Below are 15,509 nucleotides of genomic sequence, written 5' to 3'. Positions count from 1 at the left end.
AAACAATTACATTCAGGCATCTGGGTGGCTCAGTCATTAAGTGTCTGACTTCGGCTCAGGTCATGATCTCACAGTCCATGAGTTCAAGCCCGACTTCAGGTGAGCACAAGCCCTGCTTCAGGTAAAACATGAGCCCTGGGTGAGCCCCACTTCTCTCTGTCTCTCCCTGTCTCTCTCTCTCTCCACCCCTCATGGGATTCTCTCTCTCTCTCTCAATAAAATAAACAAACAGTAAAAAAAAAAAAAAAAGAAAATGAAAAAACAAGCACACACTGGGAGAAAATATTTGCAATTATAATACGATAGAAGACCTGTATCCAGCATCAAAGAATCTTGTAACTCATAATAAAAAGACAAACAGCCCTGGTACTAGTGGACAAAAGATCTGAATACATATTTCACCAGAGAAAATATATGGATGGGAGTGCCTGGGTGGCTCAGTCAGTTAAGTATCCGACTTCTGCTCAGGTCATGATTTCATGGTTTGCAGATTCGAGCCCCACGTCAGGCTCTGTGCTGACAGCTCAGAGCCTGGAGCCTGCTTCAGATTATGTGTCTTCCTCTCTCTCTCTGCCCCTCTCCAACAAATGATCTGTCTCTCAAAAATAAATAAAAACGTTAATATATATATTTATATATAAATATATGGCAAATAAGCTCATGAAAAGATATTCAACTTGATTAGCTACTTGGGAAACATAGATTCAAGCCACAGTGAAATACCACTTCAGACCCCCTAGAATTGCTATAATCAAAAAGACAAACAATAAGTGTCGGTGAGGATGTGGAGAAAACGGAACCCTCATCTATTGCCGGCGGGAATATAAAATGGTATAGCCGCTTTAGAAAAGACTGACCGTTTCTTAAAAAGTTAAACCTAACGACTCATCAAATTCATAAACGGAATGACCCAGCAATTCTACTCTTAGGTATTTATCCAAGAAAAACGAAAACAGAGATCCACAAAAGAAAGAAAGAAAGAAAGAGAAAAAGAACTTGTATGCAAACGTTCACCGCAACATTATTCACAATAGTGAAGACCTGGAAACAATTCAAATGTCCACCAACTAGTATAAACCAACCGCAGGAGAGCCAGGCAATGAGATACCACTCGGCAAAAAGAAGGACTAAACCGCTGATATATGCTACATCCACAAAGCAACACCAAAAACATTATGCTAAGTGAAAGAAGCCAGACATACAAGATCTGAGTGCATTGATATGAAATGTCCAGAAAAAGGAAATTCAAAGCAACAGAAGGATTGACAGTTACCTGGGGTGGGGCGTGGGAGTGGCGAGGGACTGTAAATAGGCACAAAGGATCTTTTTAGGTCTTGAGAATAAATGTTCTAAAATCTGACTGTGGTGACAGTTGCTCCACTGTGCAAGTTTGCTAAAAATCGTTCAAATGGGTGAATTTTACATGTAAAAGACGTCTCAAAAATACCACTTTAAAAAAAGAAAAGAAAAATCACCATCATCAGATGGCATCTTCCCAAAGCGCCTCTCTTGATCACAGAACTGCAGTGTGGACTGCCCTCCCTGGCAATTCAGGGCCCATCACCTGTCTAGCCTCAGCGCCTGGCCACCTTTCTTCGACATCCCAGCCCCTCTGTCGCTGGCCAAGCACATGGCCTTGGACTTGGAATGAGCCTCCGGCTCCATGGCTCACGAGCCGCGATCTTGGGTTCCTTTGCCTCCTTGAACCCATGTCACGTCTGCGACGGGGATGACAGGTCACAAGGTTGGCGGGGGGGCGCATATCTGAGCTAGGGCTCAGAAAACAGCGCAGAGTGCACGCCTCTCGTGGCTGGCTCGGGCACATCTTCGGTGTCCCCTCAGCATGGCGGTGTCTGCCCTCCCGCCACGAGCGGGGACCCCCATTTCTCTGCACATGTTTGTTCCCTTCGTGGTACTCGCAGTTCCTTATTCCTTTGCCTTTTTGTCTTTCTTTTGGTCTGGCCTGCCCTCGGGCTGTGGTCTCCATGAGGGTAAGGACCTGGGGTTTGTCCCTTATTGCCTGGCAAGCACTGTGCGCAGTGAGCCTCTGCTGAGGTGACGGATAAATGGTGGCTGCAGGTTCCGGGCTCAGGCACGTGGCTTCTCCGGCAGGGACGTGTTTGGGGACTGTTTCTTGGCATCTAAATACATCCTCCTCTGCCCTCCCCTCACGGAAGCAACGAATGATGGCAAATGTGAAGTAGCCCCGACGTGTAAGGAGCCTGGGGCACGGCTATCATGCAGCCAACCAGGAAGTGACTTGGGAAGAGGTGCAGGCGGCCAAGCACTTGGAAGGGGAAAATGCTGGAGGCCAGCGGGGTCTAGATGTTGGAAAGCAACCAACTTCAGCCGAGTTACCAGATATGGCCGCCTCCGCGGGGCACAGCAGCGGGCACACGCGGGACATGACTGTCGTCTGTGTACCTTCTCATTGGAGGAGGTTAAATACACCGGCTAAAAGGAGATCCTTATGTATTTCACACATGCCTGCTCTGCAAACTGGAGCTGAATGTAATTGCAGCGTTTTGCATTAATTACATTTCCTTTACCTTCCATGGAATTAGGGCTTGAACTCGGAATGTAAATTTATGCAAATACGTGTGCAAAGGAGCAAGGTCCTAGCGTTGAATCTTAAGGGAACTAGAATACTTTCCAGGATAAGGGTCTGGGGATTAAGTACGAGTGGTCTTTAAGAATATTTAACTTTCTCTGAAGGACGTGGGGCAGATACTTTTCTTCTTCGGCATCTACCTTGTACTAAACTAACTTCTCATTTGGTTCATCCAATGATCGCTACTGATCTTTTACTTGCCTGCTTAAGGACAAGGTGGGCTCCTCACCCCTCAAGTAGCTCTGCTAGTAGAAAAAGCCCCCACACCAAAACGCTCATTGCCTTCACCTCCTTTCTTAAATCTCCCTCTCCCAAACCAGCACACAAGAGGGAGGGAGGAAAGGAGGAAGGGAGGGAGGGAGGGAGGAACGGGCCATGCACTCCACCGTGTGCCTCTGAGCAAGTCATTTACTCTGATGAGTTTGCCCAGCAGTCAGCGTCACCAAAGCTGGGAGACTGTGGGAACAAGTAGAGGCTTGGTCACACAATTTTCACTCAATTTCGCCTCGCATATCACTGGGGGAGGGAGCTTGGAGTGGTGAGAAAAGGCTGTTTCTCACACCCAAAAGATCCGGACTAAAGTTCCATCAGTCACTCAGGTAATACCTAGGACAAATTTTTAATAGCCCTAAGCCTGATTCTCCATCTTTAAAGAGAACTTATACTTTGTTAAGGGAACTAGAAATAAACGGTACTAGTCTCATACCTCCCAAAAATGACCCTCTGTCAACTTAGGGGAACTCAACTTCCAAGGGACTGCCTTGAATCTCAGAAGACCTTAGACTGACCTCACTTTCCGACACTCCCCGACGTTGTATACAAAGTGTCCCCAGGTGACAAAGGGGAGAGGACACCCAAACACAGCCAAGAGCCTTTTTCTAAATTTCAATTCAGGCTCCTGCCTCTCAACCCTCAACCAGGAGGCGACTCCTCATTTTGTTCTCAACAAGAGACAGGTCACATTTGGTGCCTGCTAAGTCGCATGCCAGCCTAAGACTAGGGACCCCCCCCCCAAAACACTACTGTTCCTAAACACACACACATCTTCATCTGAGACCGCACCTGGGATGACACGCCCTCCTCTGATTTTTTTTTTAAACACAGTGATTGAGATGCAAAAGAGAAGTTGTTCACCCAAGGTCACACCGCTCATGAGCATCTCTCCACCCAGAAATTAGATTTCCGGATGTCTTTTTCTGAGCCACTACGTAATTTAACTAATTGCCCTACACCCTGCTCTGGGCATTCTATTTCAACCTGGTCCCTGCTTCGCTGGTTTCATCCATTGGGCCACCCGACAATGGTGTACAGAGCAGACGCTGGCCCCAGGCACAGGTGGGGGACCGCAGCATTCAGTGAGCTGGCCCTGGAGCTGCCCCCATCCATCCCAGCTCTCGCTCTTGTTATCCAGGTGACCTTGGACAAGTCACTTCACCTCTCAGTGCCCAACCTGTCCTTACTCTACCAAGTGGGCAGAGAGAATTCTACCTGTGCCACCCGGCTGTTGAAAATTAAATGAGAGGCTGCCCATAAAGGATTCCAAGGAACACGTGGTCCTTGCTGAGGGCTCAGACGTGAGCTGCTTTTATTATTCCTCTAGGTTCTGGGCACAGAGTCTTGAAACAGACGCCTCAGTCTCAAGGAGCTTACACTGTGGTGGGAAACACAACAAACAAGTAAACTATCGGTACAAGTACCCAATGGCGATGCGGGCCGGGAAAATAACGTGGGATACTGTGGGTGGGAAGTACTTTCGATTGACTGGTCACCTACGGATACTCAGGTGCTACTGAACTGTGACAAGTATGAGAAGCGCCTCCTGTCAGAAAAGACCGAGGGCAGAAAACAGCGAAGGCAGAGGTCCTGCGCTTGGAGCAAGCCAACATCCTGCGGCCCCGGAAGCCGGTACTCAGATGGGGACACGGATCAGACGCGCTCACACGGGTCGGCAGGGCAGCTTTGTAAGACAAGGTACGGCGGTTCCTCTTCATTAAACGCGCCAGACACCCACGGGGGCGTATTAAGCAAGGGGAAGGGTGTATGATCTGATTCACAACGTGAATTCACAACTGCTCCTGCGGCTGCGGTGCGGGGACTCGGAGAGCCTCGGGGAGGAGGCTGTTCGGTGCCCCGGACTGGAGGCAGTCCACCTCTGCGGAACACGACGTGGGCCCCGGGGCGCAGGGGTCAAGCTCGGGTCTGCAGCGGCTCAACCGGGGCTGCAATGCGGCCCCCCCACCTCTCCCGTTCTCCGCTCTCTCCCCCGATGCCAGGGCGGCGAAGCCTGCAGGCGGCCGCTCCCCGGATGGCGGCCCCCGGGTCNCGGGCCCGAACCTCCCCTCGGGCTGGCCCGCGCCCTCCACGCCCACCCGGCCCAGGCCGCGCTCGCTCTTCGCGCCCGCCGGCGGCCCGCTCACCCGGATGCCCTGCAGCACCCGGACCCGCTCCTCTTCGTCCATTCCGAAGGACACCCTTCGGGCCTCGCTGCTCTCGGTGCTTCCCATGGCAGGAGGCGAGCGGGCAGGCGGCCACGCGACCCGACTCCAGAGCAACCAGGCGGACGCCGGGCTCCGGCTCCCAAGGCGCACCGCGCTTCCCTGCCGCGGCACAAGCCAACAAGGCCACGTCCCATTGGTCGCCGCCGGGGGCTCAGCCAATCATGTGGCGCGGGCCCGCGGGGCGTTGTGGGGGTTGTAGTCTCGACGGCCAGAACCGCCCTTCTGTAACTAGCGACCGCGCGGAGCCGTGGTGCGTGAGCGCTGGAAAGCGCGTGGAAGTGAAGCAGCGAGTGGGAGCCTCACCCTCGAAGCAGAGTCAAGGGTGATGACCCAAGGCCCGGAGACGCCGGGGAGGCTGCGGCAGGCGTGCGGGGGCGACCTTCGCCTGACTCGCTGCGCGGCGCCTTCAGCAAACTCGTGTTGAACAGCGCTCCACTCAACCCTGGGCAGAGGTGGAAGTCGCCGCCGAGAAGCAACCGCGAACGAGACGCTCCCAGCCACCGAGACGTTTACGTGCAACGGAAGGATCGAATGAAAAGACAAGCAAGCCCATGAGTAAACTTACTCATCACTGTGATAAGTGCCAAAGACGAAAAACTATATCACAATGCCATGAGAGAAATTAAGAGGAGGGGGGCCTCCTTTAATTTGAGAGGCCAAAGCTACCTCTCTGAGAAAGCAGCATTTGAATTGAGACCTAAAGATGAGTAGGAGTTAGCCCGGAGAAGATCGGGGAAGAACTTGGCTGGGAACCAACCAGTGCAAAGGCCCTGAGGCAAGGAAGACCTTGTCACATTCAAGAAATAGAAACAGCAGAGGAGAGCCAGAGGCAAGGTCAGGGGGGCAGGAAGGGCCCAGATCATGTAGAGCCGAAAAAGCCAGGGTCAGAGCTTTATTCTAAATGCCCTAGAATGCAGTAAATGATCTGAGGCATTTAGGAAACATTGTCAATGAGCATGCATGCCATGCGCTGAGTGCAGTATACCAAGCATTGTGTTTATGCTTCTTATACAGGATCGTATGTGTAATGGAGCAACATAAATGATTGCAATTTACAGGCGCCATGACCTTGAATGAAGCCCCCACCCCCACCCCACCCTTTTGTTCAACTGCGTTGTTGATGGCTTTGATTTACCAAAGTGGGCCTGGAAGTGAGTTTGGAATCGAACTGAGGCACACCGAATTGCTATATGAAATAGCAAGAATCGTTTGGAGCTGCTTTGGGGAACCTGGAAAAGAAGGAGTAAGGAGGAGAGAGACCAATGAGAACAGCTTGGGTGAAGAAGCCCGTGAACATTCCAGAGGTGAGGCCAAAGGATTTTTATGAACAAAGATACCTGCCTCTCATTGAAAACATTTTGATTTGGGGCACTTGGGTGGCTCAGTTGGTTAAGCGTCCAACTTTGGCTCAGATCAGGATCTCGTGGTGTGCAGGGTCGAGCCCCACATCAGGCTCTGTGCTGACAGCTCCCTCTCTCTCTGCCCCTCCCCTAATCACACTCTGTGTCTTTCTCTCTCTCAAAAATAAATAAACATTTAAAAAATGTTTTAAAAAAAGTACTTTGATGTGTAAATCTCTCTCCTTCCTTTCTCTCCATCATTTCTCCCCTATAAGCAGAGCCTAAGAAGGTGATTCAGGTTCAAGTGGTTTATTGGGGGAGTGCCTCCGGAGAAATGAAGTCAGGGAACAGGATGAGGTGGGAGAAAGCGAAGTAAAGATGTGGTCAGTGCTGGAGACAGGCTCCAGCCTAATCCTGGGTGGGGTTGCAGTGCAGGCGGCGCTTTGGAGAACAAATTACATCCAAAATTAGTCTCCTCGTTTGACAAGGGGACAGGCCTTCTGTCCCCCACGTCAGTCACTTATTGGCAGCCAAGTGCAGTTCCCCAGTGAAAGGGGCCTCTGTAAGCTGCGAACAGCCCACAACCACAGAAGCTGGGGGGTGGCCTCACGGCTGGTAAAAAATCTGGGTGCGGTACTATCAGCTTCCACTACATGCTCCCCATGTGTTTGAAGGTCTCCCAAATACCCAAACATCTGTGGCTCTGGACGGGGGTTGTAAATATGGAGGGAACGGATGGGCTTTTCTTCTGGGTCAGATGATGAAATAACACCCTGAATTGATTCCGCAAAATACGAGTACGAACCACAGATCTGAGCGTGAGACTGTGTGTGATCCACTGTGTGCAAAATCCTGGGAGAGAATTGGAATTTCACAAGACTTAGAGCGGGGGGTACAGTGCCAGCAGCCTGGCTGAGTCTCAGGACAACCAGCCCAACAAGATCTATACCCATTTCACAGATGAGAAAAACAAGGTTCACTAGGGGAAGATAACATGACATTATACTTCCAAAGTACGATGAGGGTTCGAATAAGAGCAATGGCATAGGAATGCAGAGAAAAAGGGAGGAAGGGAGATTTATGTATTTTGAAGACCTTTGTGCCAGGTTTTATGACATGGACATAATTTGTGTGCAGTTAATCCATGACCATCCAGAGAGAGTTATCTCCCCATTCTAAGGCCTAGGAAACTGGGGCTTTGGGGAGGTAAGGTGATGTAACAGGCCTATTAGTCGCTGCCCAATACCCATTCTCTCCTTCCTTACAAGAGAACCCCAATTTCCTTCTGTGCAACAACGTACCTGGTTAGAAAAACTGGCCCCCAACTGGCCAAATCTGGAACAATTTGAGCATTATAACAATTTGACAATTTGAGCTTATAACAAATAATTTTTTTATTTTATTTTTATTTTTTTAATGTTCATTTATTTCTGAGACAGGGAGAGACAGAGTGCGAGCAGGGGAGGGGCAGAGAGAGAGGGAGACACAAAATCTGAAACGGGCTCCAGGCTCCGAGCTGTCAGCACAGAGCCCAGTGCAGGGATTGAACCCACGAACTGTGAGACCATGATATGAGCCGAAGTCGGAGGCCTAAGCAACTGAGCCACCTAGGCGCCCCCATGTTAATTTTTTTTTAATGCAATAGTCATGTGGTGAAAGAGAGAGAAGGTAGGGGACGAAATGGAAAACTTTACAAAAGAATGCGAGCAAATCAATGTGAGATTGACAAATCACCGTTTTGCAAGCCTCCGTGAATTAAGGGAATGAGGCAAAAAATCACCAACGGATACTAAAACCATTGAGTGAAAGGTGGTTGGAGATCAGGATATTCAGGTGACCTGCAAATCACTGTAGATTTCTTAATCTGTATTACAAAGGGAAAACTGGATTACAGTGACAAGACCTGGGTGTCACCGCCTTAACCAAATGGCCAGATCTAGCACCCCAGAAGTAGGACCGTGCGACTTGATGTCCCTCCTGATGGAACGCAATGAAGAGCACACACATCAAAAATGTGTGACCTGAGTCTAATCCCAAGGAAACAAACAGGCAGATCCACCATGTGAAACCTTCTACAAAACGACTGTCCTGGCCTCTTCCAAAGGTCAATGTCATGAAAAACAAAACAAAGCAAAAAAAAAAAAGTAGTCTAAAAGAAGAAAGAGGCAGAAGCAGACAATGAAATGCAACCAAGAATCTAGAGTAGATTCCGGATTAAAATGACAACAGTAAAAACCACAATGACGCTGCAAAAAGGTACTTGGGATGACTGGGAAAGTTTTGGATATGGAACCACGTCCTAGGAGGTGTTGTTGAATTAATGTTTATTTTCTTGTTTCGGGAGGCGCGTGCTAAAGTCTTTGGGGGTGGAGTATCCTCCTATCTGCCACGTGCACTCAAATGGTTCAGAAAAAAAAAGTTTTTTATAGGTGAATCTAGGGGAAATCTACATTACAGTCCATTCCGTTCCTATAGTTCTGAAAAGTTTTGAAATAATAAGTAGGAGGGAAATAAAATTCTGCACTTTGCACAGCGCCTGGGTGGCTCAGTTAGTTGAGTGTCCAACTTCAGCTCAGGTCATGAGCCAATGGTTCATCGGGCTCACTGCTGTCAGCACAGAACCTGCTTCGGATCCTCTGTCCCCCTCTTCTCTTTCTCTGCCCCTCCCCTGCTCGTGCTCTCTCTAAAAAAAAAAAAAAATGCTTCCTGCCCCAGGCTTCCTTGACCATGGCATCACCTAGAAGTGACCATGTGACCTAGCTCTAGCCAAAGAGGCTCCTGAGCAGTGTGGTACCTGGGGAAACAGTCCAGGGCCTGAAGAGAGCAGTGAGATGTGACCATGTGAGATGGGTGCAGGGCTCAGCCCTGCCTCTATCTAGACCTTTGTCCCCGAGCATATTATTGAATGTCTTTGAGCCTCGGTTTTCTGATGGATATAAGAATCGTGTTGATACTACACTGTCAGAGCTCAGCGCTTAGTGAACTAAGTTGGTGGCATCTGTTATTATTATTGAAAGATTTTGTTTTTGGAGATCAGACTTCGGCAGCTATTATGGAGGATGTGTTGGAGAGGGCCTCGCGTGAAGGCGCTTCTCTTAGATTGGGTTCTGCAGAAGCAAATGAGGAAGAGAAGGGAAAAGTAAGAAAAGTAATGTACTTTGTCTGTGTTAAAACCCAAAGGGGAGCTTTCTCCATAAGATCAGAAAAAAGACAAGGATATCTGCTTGGTACTAGAGGCTCCAACCGGGGCAAACAAGACGAGAAAATGAAATAAAAGTCTTCCAGATTGAAAAAGAAGAAGTAAAACAACCTGTTTGCAGATGAAGCGGTCTTGTCTATGGAAAACCTAAGAAACACACATATGTGCGCGCGCGCACACGCATACACCCACACACACACAACAGGGCTAATAAGCAAGTTCAGCAAGGGTTCAAGGTCAATATATGAAAATCAGTTCTATGTCTATACATTCACAACGAACAATCCAAAATGATATTGAGAAGATTCCAGGGACACCCAGGTGGCTCAGCCAGTTAAGTGTCCAACTCTTGACTTCAGCTCAGGTCATGATCTCACGGTTTGTGAGTTCAAGCCTCACATCAGGCTCTGTGCTGACAGTGAGAGGCCGCTTGGGATTCTCTCTCTCTCTCTCTCTCTCTCTCTCTCGCCCTCCTACACACGCATTCTTCCCCCCTTCTCAAAATAAATAAATATTAAAAAAAAAAAGAAGATTCCACTTACAATAGCATCAAAAAGAATAAAATGCTTAGGGATAAATTTAACCAAAAAAGTGCAGGACACTTACCCTGAATACTATAAAACATTGTTGCTTGGAAAGGGGGATGGAAATTGACAGGAAAATAAGACTTCGGGTATTGGCTACATGACCTATACATTTGTCAATACTCAATCAAGCTATACTGGTAACATCTAGGCATTTTACGATATGTAAATTATACCTCAATAAAAGTTTAAAATATTTGGGGGAGGTTAACACCATATTGTTTCATTTCTCCCTTGGGCAAAATGTGAGTGGGCAGGACTTGGCAACCCTGACCCCCGGAGGCTCCCCCAAGCTTTAACCACACCATCTGGAACACTGTGGCTTCCTTGGTCAACTCAGCAGGGCAAGAATAGGCCTCATTTACAACTCAATAGCAAAGAAACCAAATAACTCAATTTAAAATTGGGCAAGGCAGGGCTCCTGGGTGGCTCAGTCTGTCAGACTCTGGATTTCTGCTCGGGTCATGATCTTGCGGTTTGAGTTTCAGCCCTACATCAGGCTCTGGGAGCCTGCTTGGAATTCTCCGTCTCTCCCTCTCTCTCTCTCTGCCTCTCCCCCACTTGTGCTGTCTCAGTCTTTCTGAAAATAATTAAATAAACTAATAAAGTTAAAAAAAAAGGGGGGGGAGGGGGACAAGGGACCCGAATAGACATTTCTCCAAAGAGGATTTATAAAAAAACCAACAGGCACATGAAAAGATGTTCAACATGACTAGTCATTAGGGAAATGCACCTCTGAACCACAGTGAGATATCACCTCCTCCCTGTTAGAATGACCATCCCTGAAAAGACAAGGGGTTAACAAATGAGGGTGTGGATGTGGAGAAAGGGGAACCCTTGTACGTTGCTGGTGGGAATGCAAACTGGTGCGGCCACTCTGGAAAACAGTATGGAAGCTCTTCGAAAAATTAAAACTAGAATCACCACCACATGATCCAGCATTTCCACTTCTGGGAATATATCCAGAGATAATGAAAACACTACCTCAAAAAGACATCTGCAGCAGCGTTTACGATAGCCAAGACACGGAAACAACCTAAGCGTCCACCAGTCGAGGAATGGGTAAGGAAGTTGTAGTACATGTATGCTACAGAATATTATTCAGCCGTTTAAAAAAATGAGAAAATCCTACTGTTTACAACGACATGGATGGAACTTGAGGGTATCATGCTATGTGAACGAAGTCTGACCAGAGACACACATGTTCTCACTTATATGGGAATCTNAAAGGGGTCGGAGTTGTACCGACCAGAGACAGAGGGTGGGGGAGAGAGGGAATTGCAGAGAGTGGTCAATAGGTACAAACTTGTGGTTATAAGATAAGTAAGTCCTAGGCTGTCCCGCACAGCGTGACGGCCATGACCAATATTCCACGGTAACATTTCCTATACATTTCCAGCGAAGGGAAGTCAGGAAGAGAGTAAAATCCTGAGACCTCTCATCACAGGGAGAAATTTCTTCCTTTGTTCTTTTTTCTTTCCTTGTTCTTGTATCTATATGAGAAGATGGATGTTAGCCGAGTCTTTTATGGTAATATATGTTAGTCAAACCATCATGCCTTAAACTTATGTATTCTTGTATGTCAATTATTTCCCAATAAAACTGGGTGGGGGTGGAGTTGGCTAGGAGACTAGAGAAGTGAACCTCTGCTTTTCTCGGCCTCAGTGACCCCTCACTTCCCTTCATGTTCCACCTGCCATTGGGTCACGTGGCTTCACCCAAACTGCAAGGGCTGAGGAATGCTGTCTCCTCTGAACAGAAGGAAAGGCAGGAGTGCTATCTGAGCACCAGGAACATCAAGTCCCACTGATGCACGAACAACACTTTGCCCCCTGACTGTTTTCCGGGAAGGTCCATATAAGAAAAGTGGACCGATAACAACTAAGAAACGTCAGATCCTGAAATACCATCCGGAGACAAAATCACAATCCATTTTGTGAATCGGTGTATCATGATAACAGCATACCCGTCTTGTGCCATACGGTAATTGTATGATCCGCCTTAAGGAGATGTTGCCTGGGTGCCAAAATCGTCACTCCGTGATGCTGACACATCTATACCTTTGAAGGCAAGTTGTTTTTGCAGCTCTTTACTTTCCTGCCTTTACTTTTTTCATCTCACGCGGGGCACGGGGCTGAGGTTTGGAAATCACTGGTGAGGACGGAGCCCCGGGGAGAAGGGAGGTGAAGTTAAGGGTGCTCGAATAGGGGCCTGAAGGAGGTGGAGTGGGTGGGTCCCCTGGTCCAGGAACTACCAGGAAGAGTCATCGTAGGAGCAGGGTCCCCGGGTGGAGGGAGCATCTTCCGGATTTCTGTGACTGCTTCTCTGAGCCTCGGGCTCATTATGTGGAGGATGGGCATGACCTGAGGCCCCCATACCCACCCCCAATAGGCCTGAAGAACAAGAAGCAGCTGGATTTGGGGGCAAGTGTACATGGGGCCTGTTGAGGCTCGCTGTTGAGGACTTTGTTGAGAAGATTGCGAGCTGGGTGGGTTTTGAGAGGTGGAGGAGGGTCAGGAACAGGGCCAGGCGGGTTGAAGGAGAGTAAGGTTTGGCACGAAGGAAAGGAGAAAGACGGACGCTCTGCGGGAAGAGGAAATCTGGGGAAAGGAGTCATGGTGAAGAGCAGTAGATGAATTGATTTAGTTCTGTGGTCTGTGACAGGACCCTCCCCTCTATCTCCATGTCATCTTCAGTAAGAGGGGTGTCTCAGGCATCAGTGCTCTTCAACTAGATTAGGTAGTTTTATGCAACAATGTTTGGACCTGGCTCCTAGCAGACTAGATGGACCTCCATCAGATTCACCTTTGCCATTAAGAACCCTTCTCTTAGAGAAGGGCCAGCCAATGGTGGACTTAAGGAAGGAGACAGGGCCCAGACTACTAGCGAATTGAATAAGGTAGTGATAACTCTGCAAAGTTGGGTGGGATCATGAGGATGGAAGCCTTGAGTGCCAAGTACATAGTTCGGACCTTGAGGCAGTGGATAGTAGAGAACTCTTGATTTTTGGAGCTGGGGAGGGATCTGACCCAAGCTGTGCTTTGGGAAGCTCTCTTCAACCCCACAATGGAGGAGCTCTTTGGAGTAGCCCTGGAGGTGGTTGACGATGAAGCCTGTCCCTGAAACAATGGTCAAAGCGCAGAGGGCACTACTTGGTCTCCTCCACCATCTGAAGTCTTGGGAAATCGGCACTACCCTCCCCCCTGCCCGGCCCCTTGACTCATAGGTTAGGAGAACCTCCTTTTCCCAGCCCTGTGTTTCCACAGAAACAACACCCATTAGCATAACACTCTTGGTCTCTCTGTGACGGACTTCACCTCGGGGAGGGATTTGGCATGGGACACTTGGCTTCATCTTCTCATATCCCCGAGGTCTGCCTGTATGGAGCGTGCATCTCTCCACGTGGGGGACTTAGAGTCTGGATCCACCGACGACCGAGGCTCTTCCCCTCTTCCTCCTCGGCATATCGGCATGTCGGTGATATCTCTCCTCATGGCGTCAGGATGTCAGCCTCGCTCTGGGCATCTGCCCACCCACCAGGGTTGGCTGGATGAAGGGCTCCCTCCCTCTCTGCACAAAGGAAATCTTTCCCAAAAGCCACCAGCAATCTTCTCCCGGAGTCACACTGGCCGCTCATGGGTCACACCCTTCCCTAAACCAGGGCCATGGCAAAGGGGACACGATGGCCACAATTGCTTTAGAGCAGCAGGATCATGTCCTGGGCTGGACACACCAGCTGAGGAAACTGGCCCCACGCACACCCTCCTAAATAGTCCCTTTGTTATTCAAGTGGCCCATCTGAGCAGCTGCCGGGTGCACTGGGCTGTGTATGCACCTCGCTGAGAATGAGTGTGAGTGAGTGTGTGTGTGTGTGTGTGTGTGCGCGCGCGCGCGCTCGGAAAGGGAGGGAGCAAACCCAGACGATGAGGCTGCCCCATCCATTGTCCCCAAGCCCTCGCTCAGGCTCGGGTCCCCGCTGGCTGTGCTCAAATCCAGGAAGTTCCCCGGCTGCAACAAAGCCTCCAGATGCAATGAATCAGCTGAAAAGCGTCCGTGGATCAAGCACAAAGTCAGGATCAGCTCCCCGGCCCTAATTTCCTATTCTGCTTCTCTGAGTTTTCGCTTCAGCTTCTGCCCTGGATTTAACTGCTCAGCCCTGCGAACGGCTGCTTAGCGAGCAGAACAGCCAGCTGGGGCCGGCAGGATCGGGCTCCCTGGGGCCCGGATTCTCTACACCCCAGCAGTCCCACTGCGGGGAAGGTCACCCCCTTCCTGAGCAGAGCTGGCTGGGAGCAGGGAGGCAGGGAGCGCGGATGGCCAAGGATTTCAGCGGAAAAAGAGAGAAGCTGGTTCCACAGAGTCAGTGGGGCCACAGAACTCGCAGCAAGGGCATGACAGCCGAGACCGCTTGGCCAGATTCCCATGTCTTCTCTAATTAGTCTCCCTGTGTGTGCGTGCGTGCGTGCACACACACACACAGTACACACACACATGCACAGCTGTAATCTGAAGGGCAGGCCCGGGTGGAGGCTGGGTTCCTGGCCGATTTCAAGCCCAGTCGCAGGTGTCTGGGGCACACCCGGAACAGGCTGGGACGCAGGCAGCCGCAGTGTGACAAAAGCGCACAAAGTCAGGGCTCCGGGTGGCCCAGCGCGGCCGCGGCTCACGCGCACTGGGCAAGAAAGTGGCAGGTCCCAGACCAGCTGCGCAGGCGGGGAAAGAATTCACCCAAACAGAACGGAAGAGAGTAGTTTGCTGAATACANGGAGTGATGGGGGATGGGGAGGTATGGGAACAGATGGCATTTTCCTTTTTTGGTATTCACCTGGCTGTAAGTAGCCCCTGGTCAGCTAGGGCCTTTGGCTATTATGGGTCATCTAAGGAGCCTGTTTGCATTCAGCCCGGAGGTCACTGTGGGCCCTTTTTTTCTTTNGCCCGACGTTGGGCTCAAACCCACAAACTGTGAGATCATGACCTGAGTCGAAGATGGACACTTAACCGACTGAGCCACCCAGGCGCCCCCACTGTGGGCCCTTTCACCTTAGTCAGTTTCCCGTTGCTCAAGTCCGTTGCCTAAAAGCCGCCCCTTCAGATGTCCCCTCCCGAGCCAGGCCACCTCTTCCCCCAACACACTCGTGTGTTTTACTTTCTTCTTTCCTGGAAAAAAAAAGATCACTCTCTGGATCTTTGTTGCTTATTTATATTTATGGTTGGTCTCCAACCAATATCCCCACAACACACACACACACACACACACACACACACACACACACAGCT

At 49.7% G+C, this 15,509-nt stretch overlaps 1 protein-coding gene across 2 annotated transcripts in view; it reads right to left on the bottom strand.

The window, feature by feature from the left end:
- Positions 1–5,201, bottom strand: part of CHCHD6 (coiled-coil-helix-coiled-coil-helix domain containing 6) — a 221,492-nt gene extending 216,291 nt beyond the window's left edge. For both annotated transcript variants that reach the window (XM_077780877.1, XM_077780878.1), the window contains exon 1: positions 5,029–5,201. In XM_077780877.1, coding sequence (XP_077637003.1) covers positions 5,029–5,115 — 87 coding nt within the window. In that variant the 5' untranslated portion in view covers positions 5,116–5,201. The remainder of the gene's footprint in view (positions 1–5,028) is intronic.
- Positions 5,202–15,509: the final 10,308 nt, after the last annotated feature.

Source organism: Crocuta crocuta, unplaced genomic scaffold (assembly GCF_008692635.1).
Source record: "Crocuta crocuta isolate KB4526 unplaced genomic scaffold, BGI_CrCroc_1.0 scaffold299, whole genome shotgun sequence".
Lineage (NCBI taxonomy): Eukaryota > Metazoa > Chordata > Mammalia > Carnivora > Hyaenidae > Crocuta > Crocuta crocuta.
This window is presented reverse-complemented; position numbering and strand designations above follow the sequence as displayed.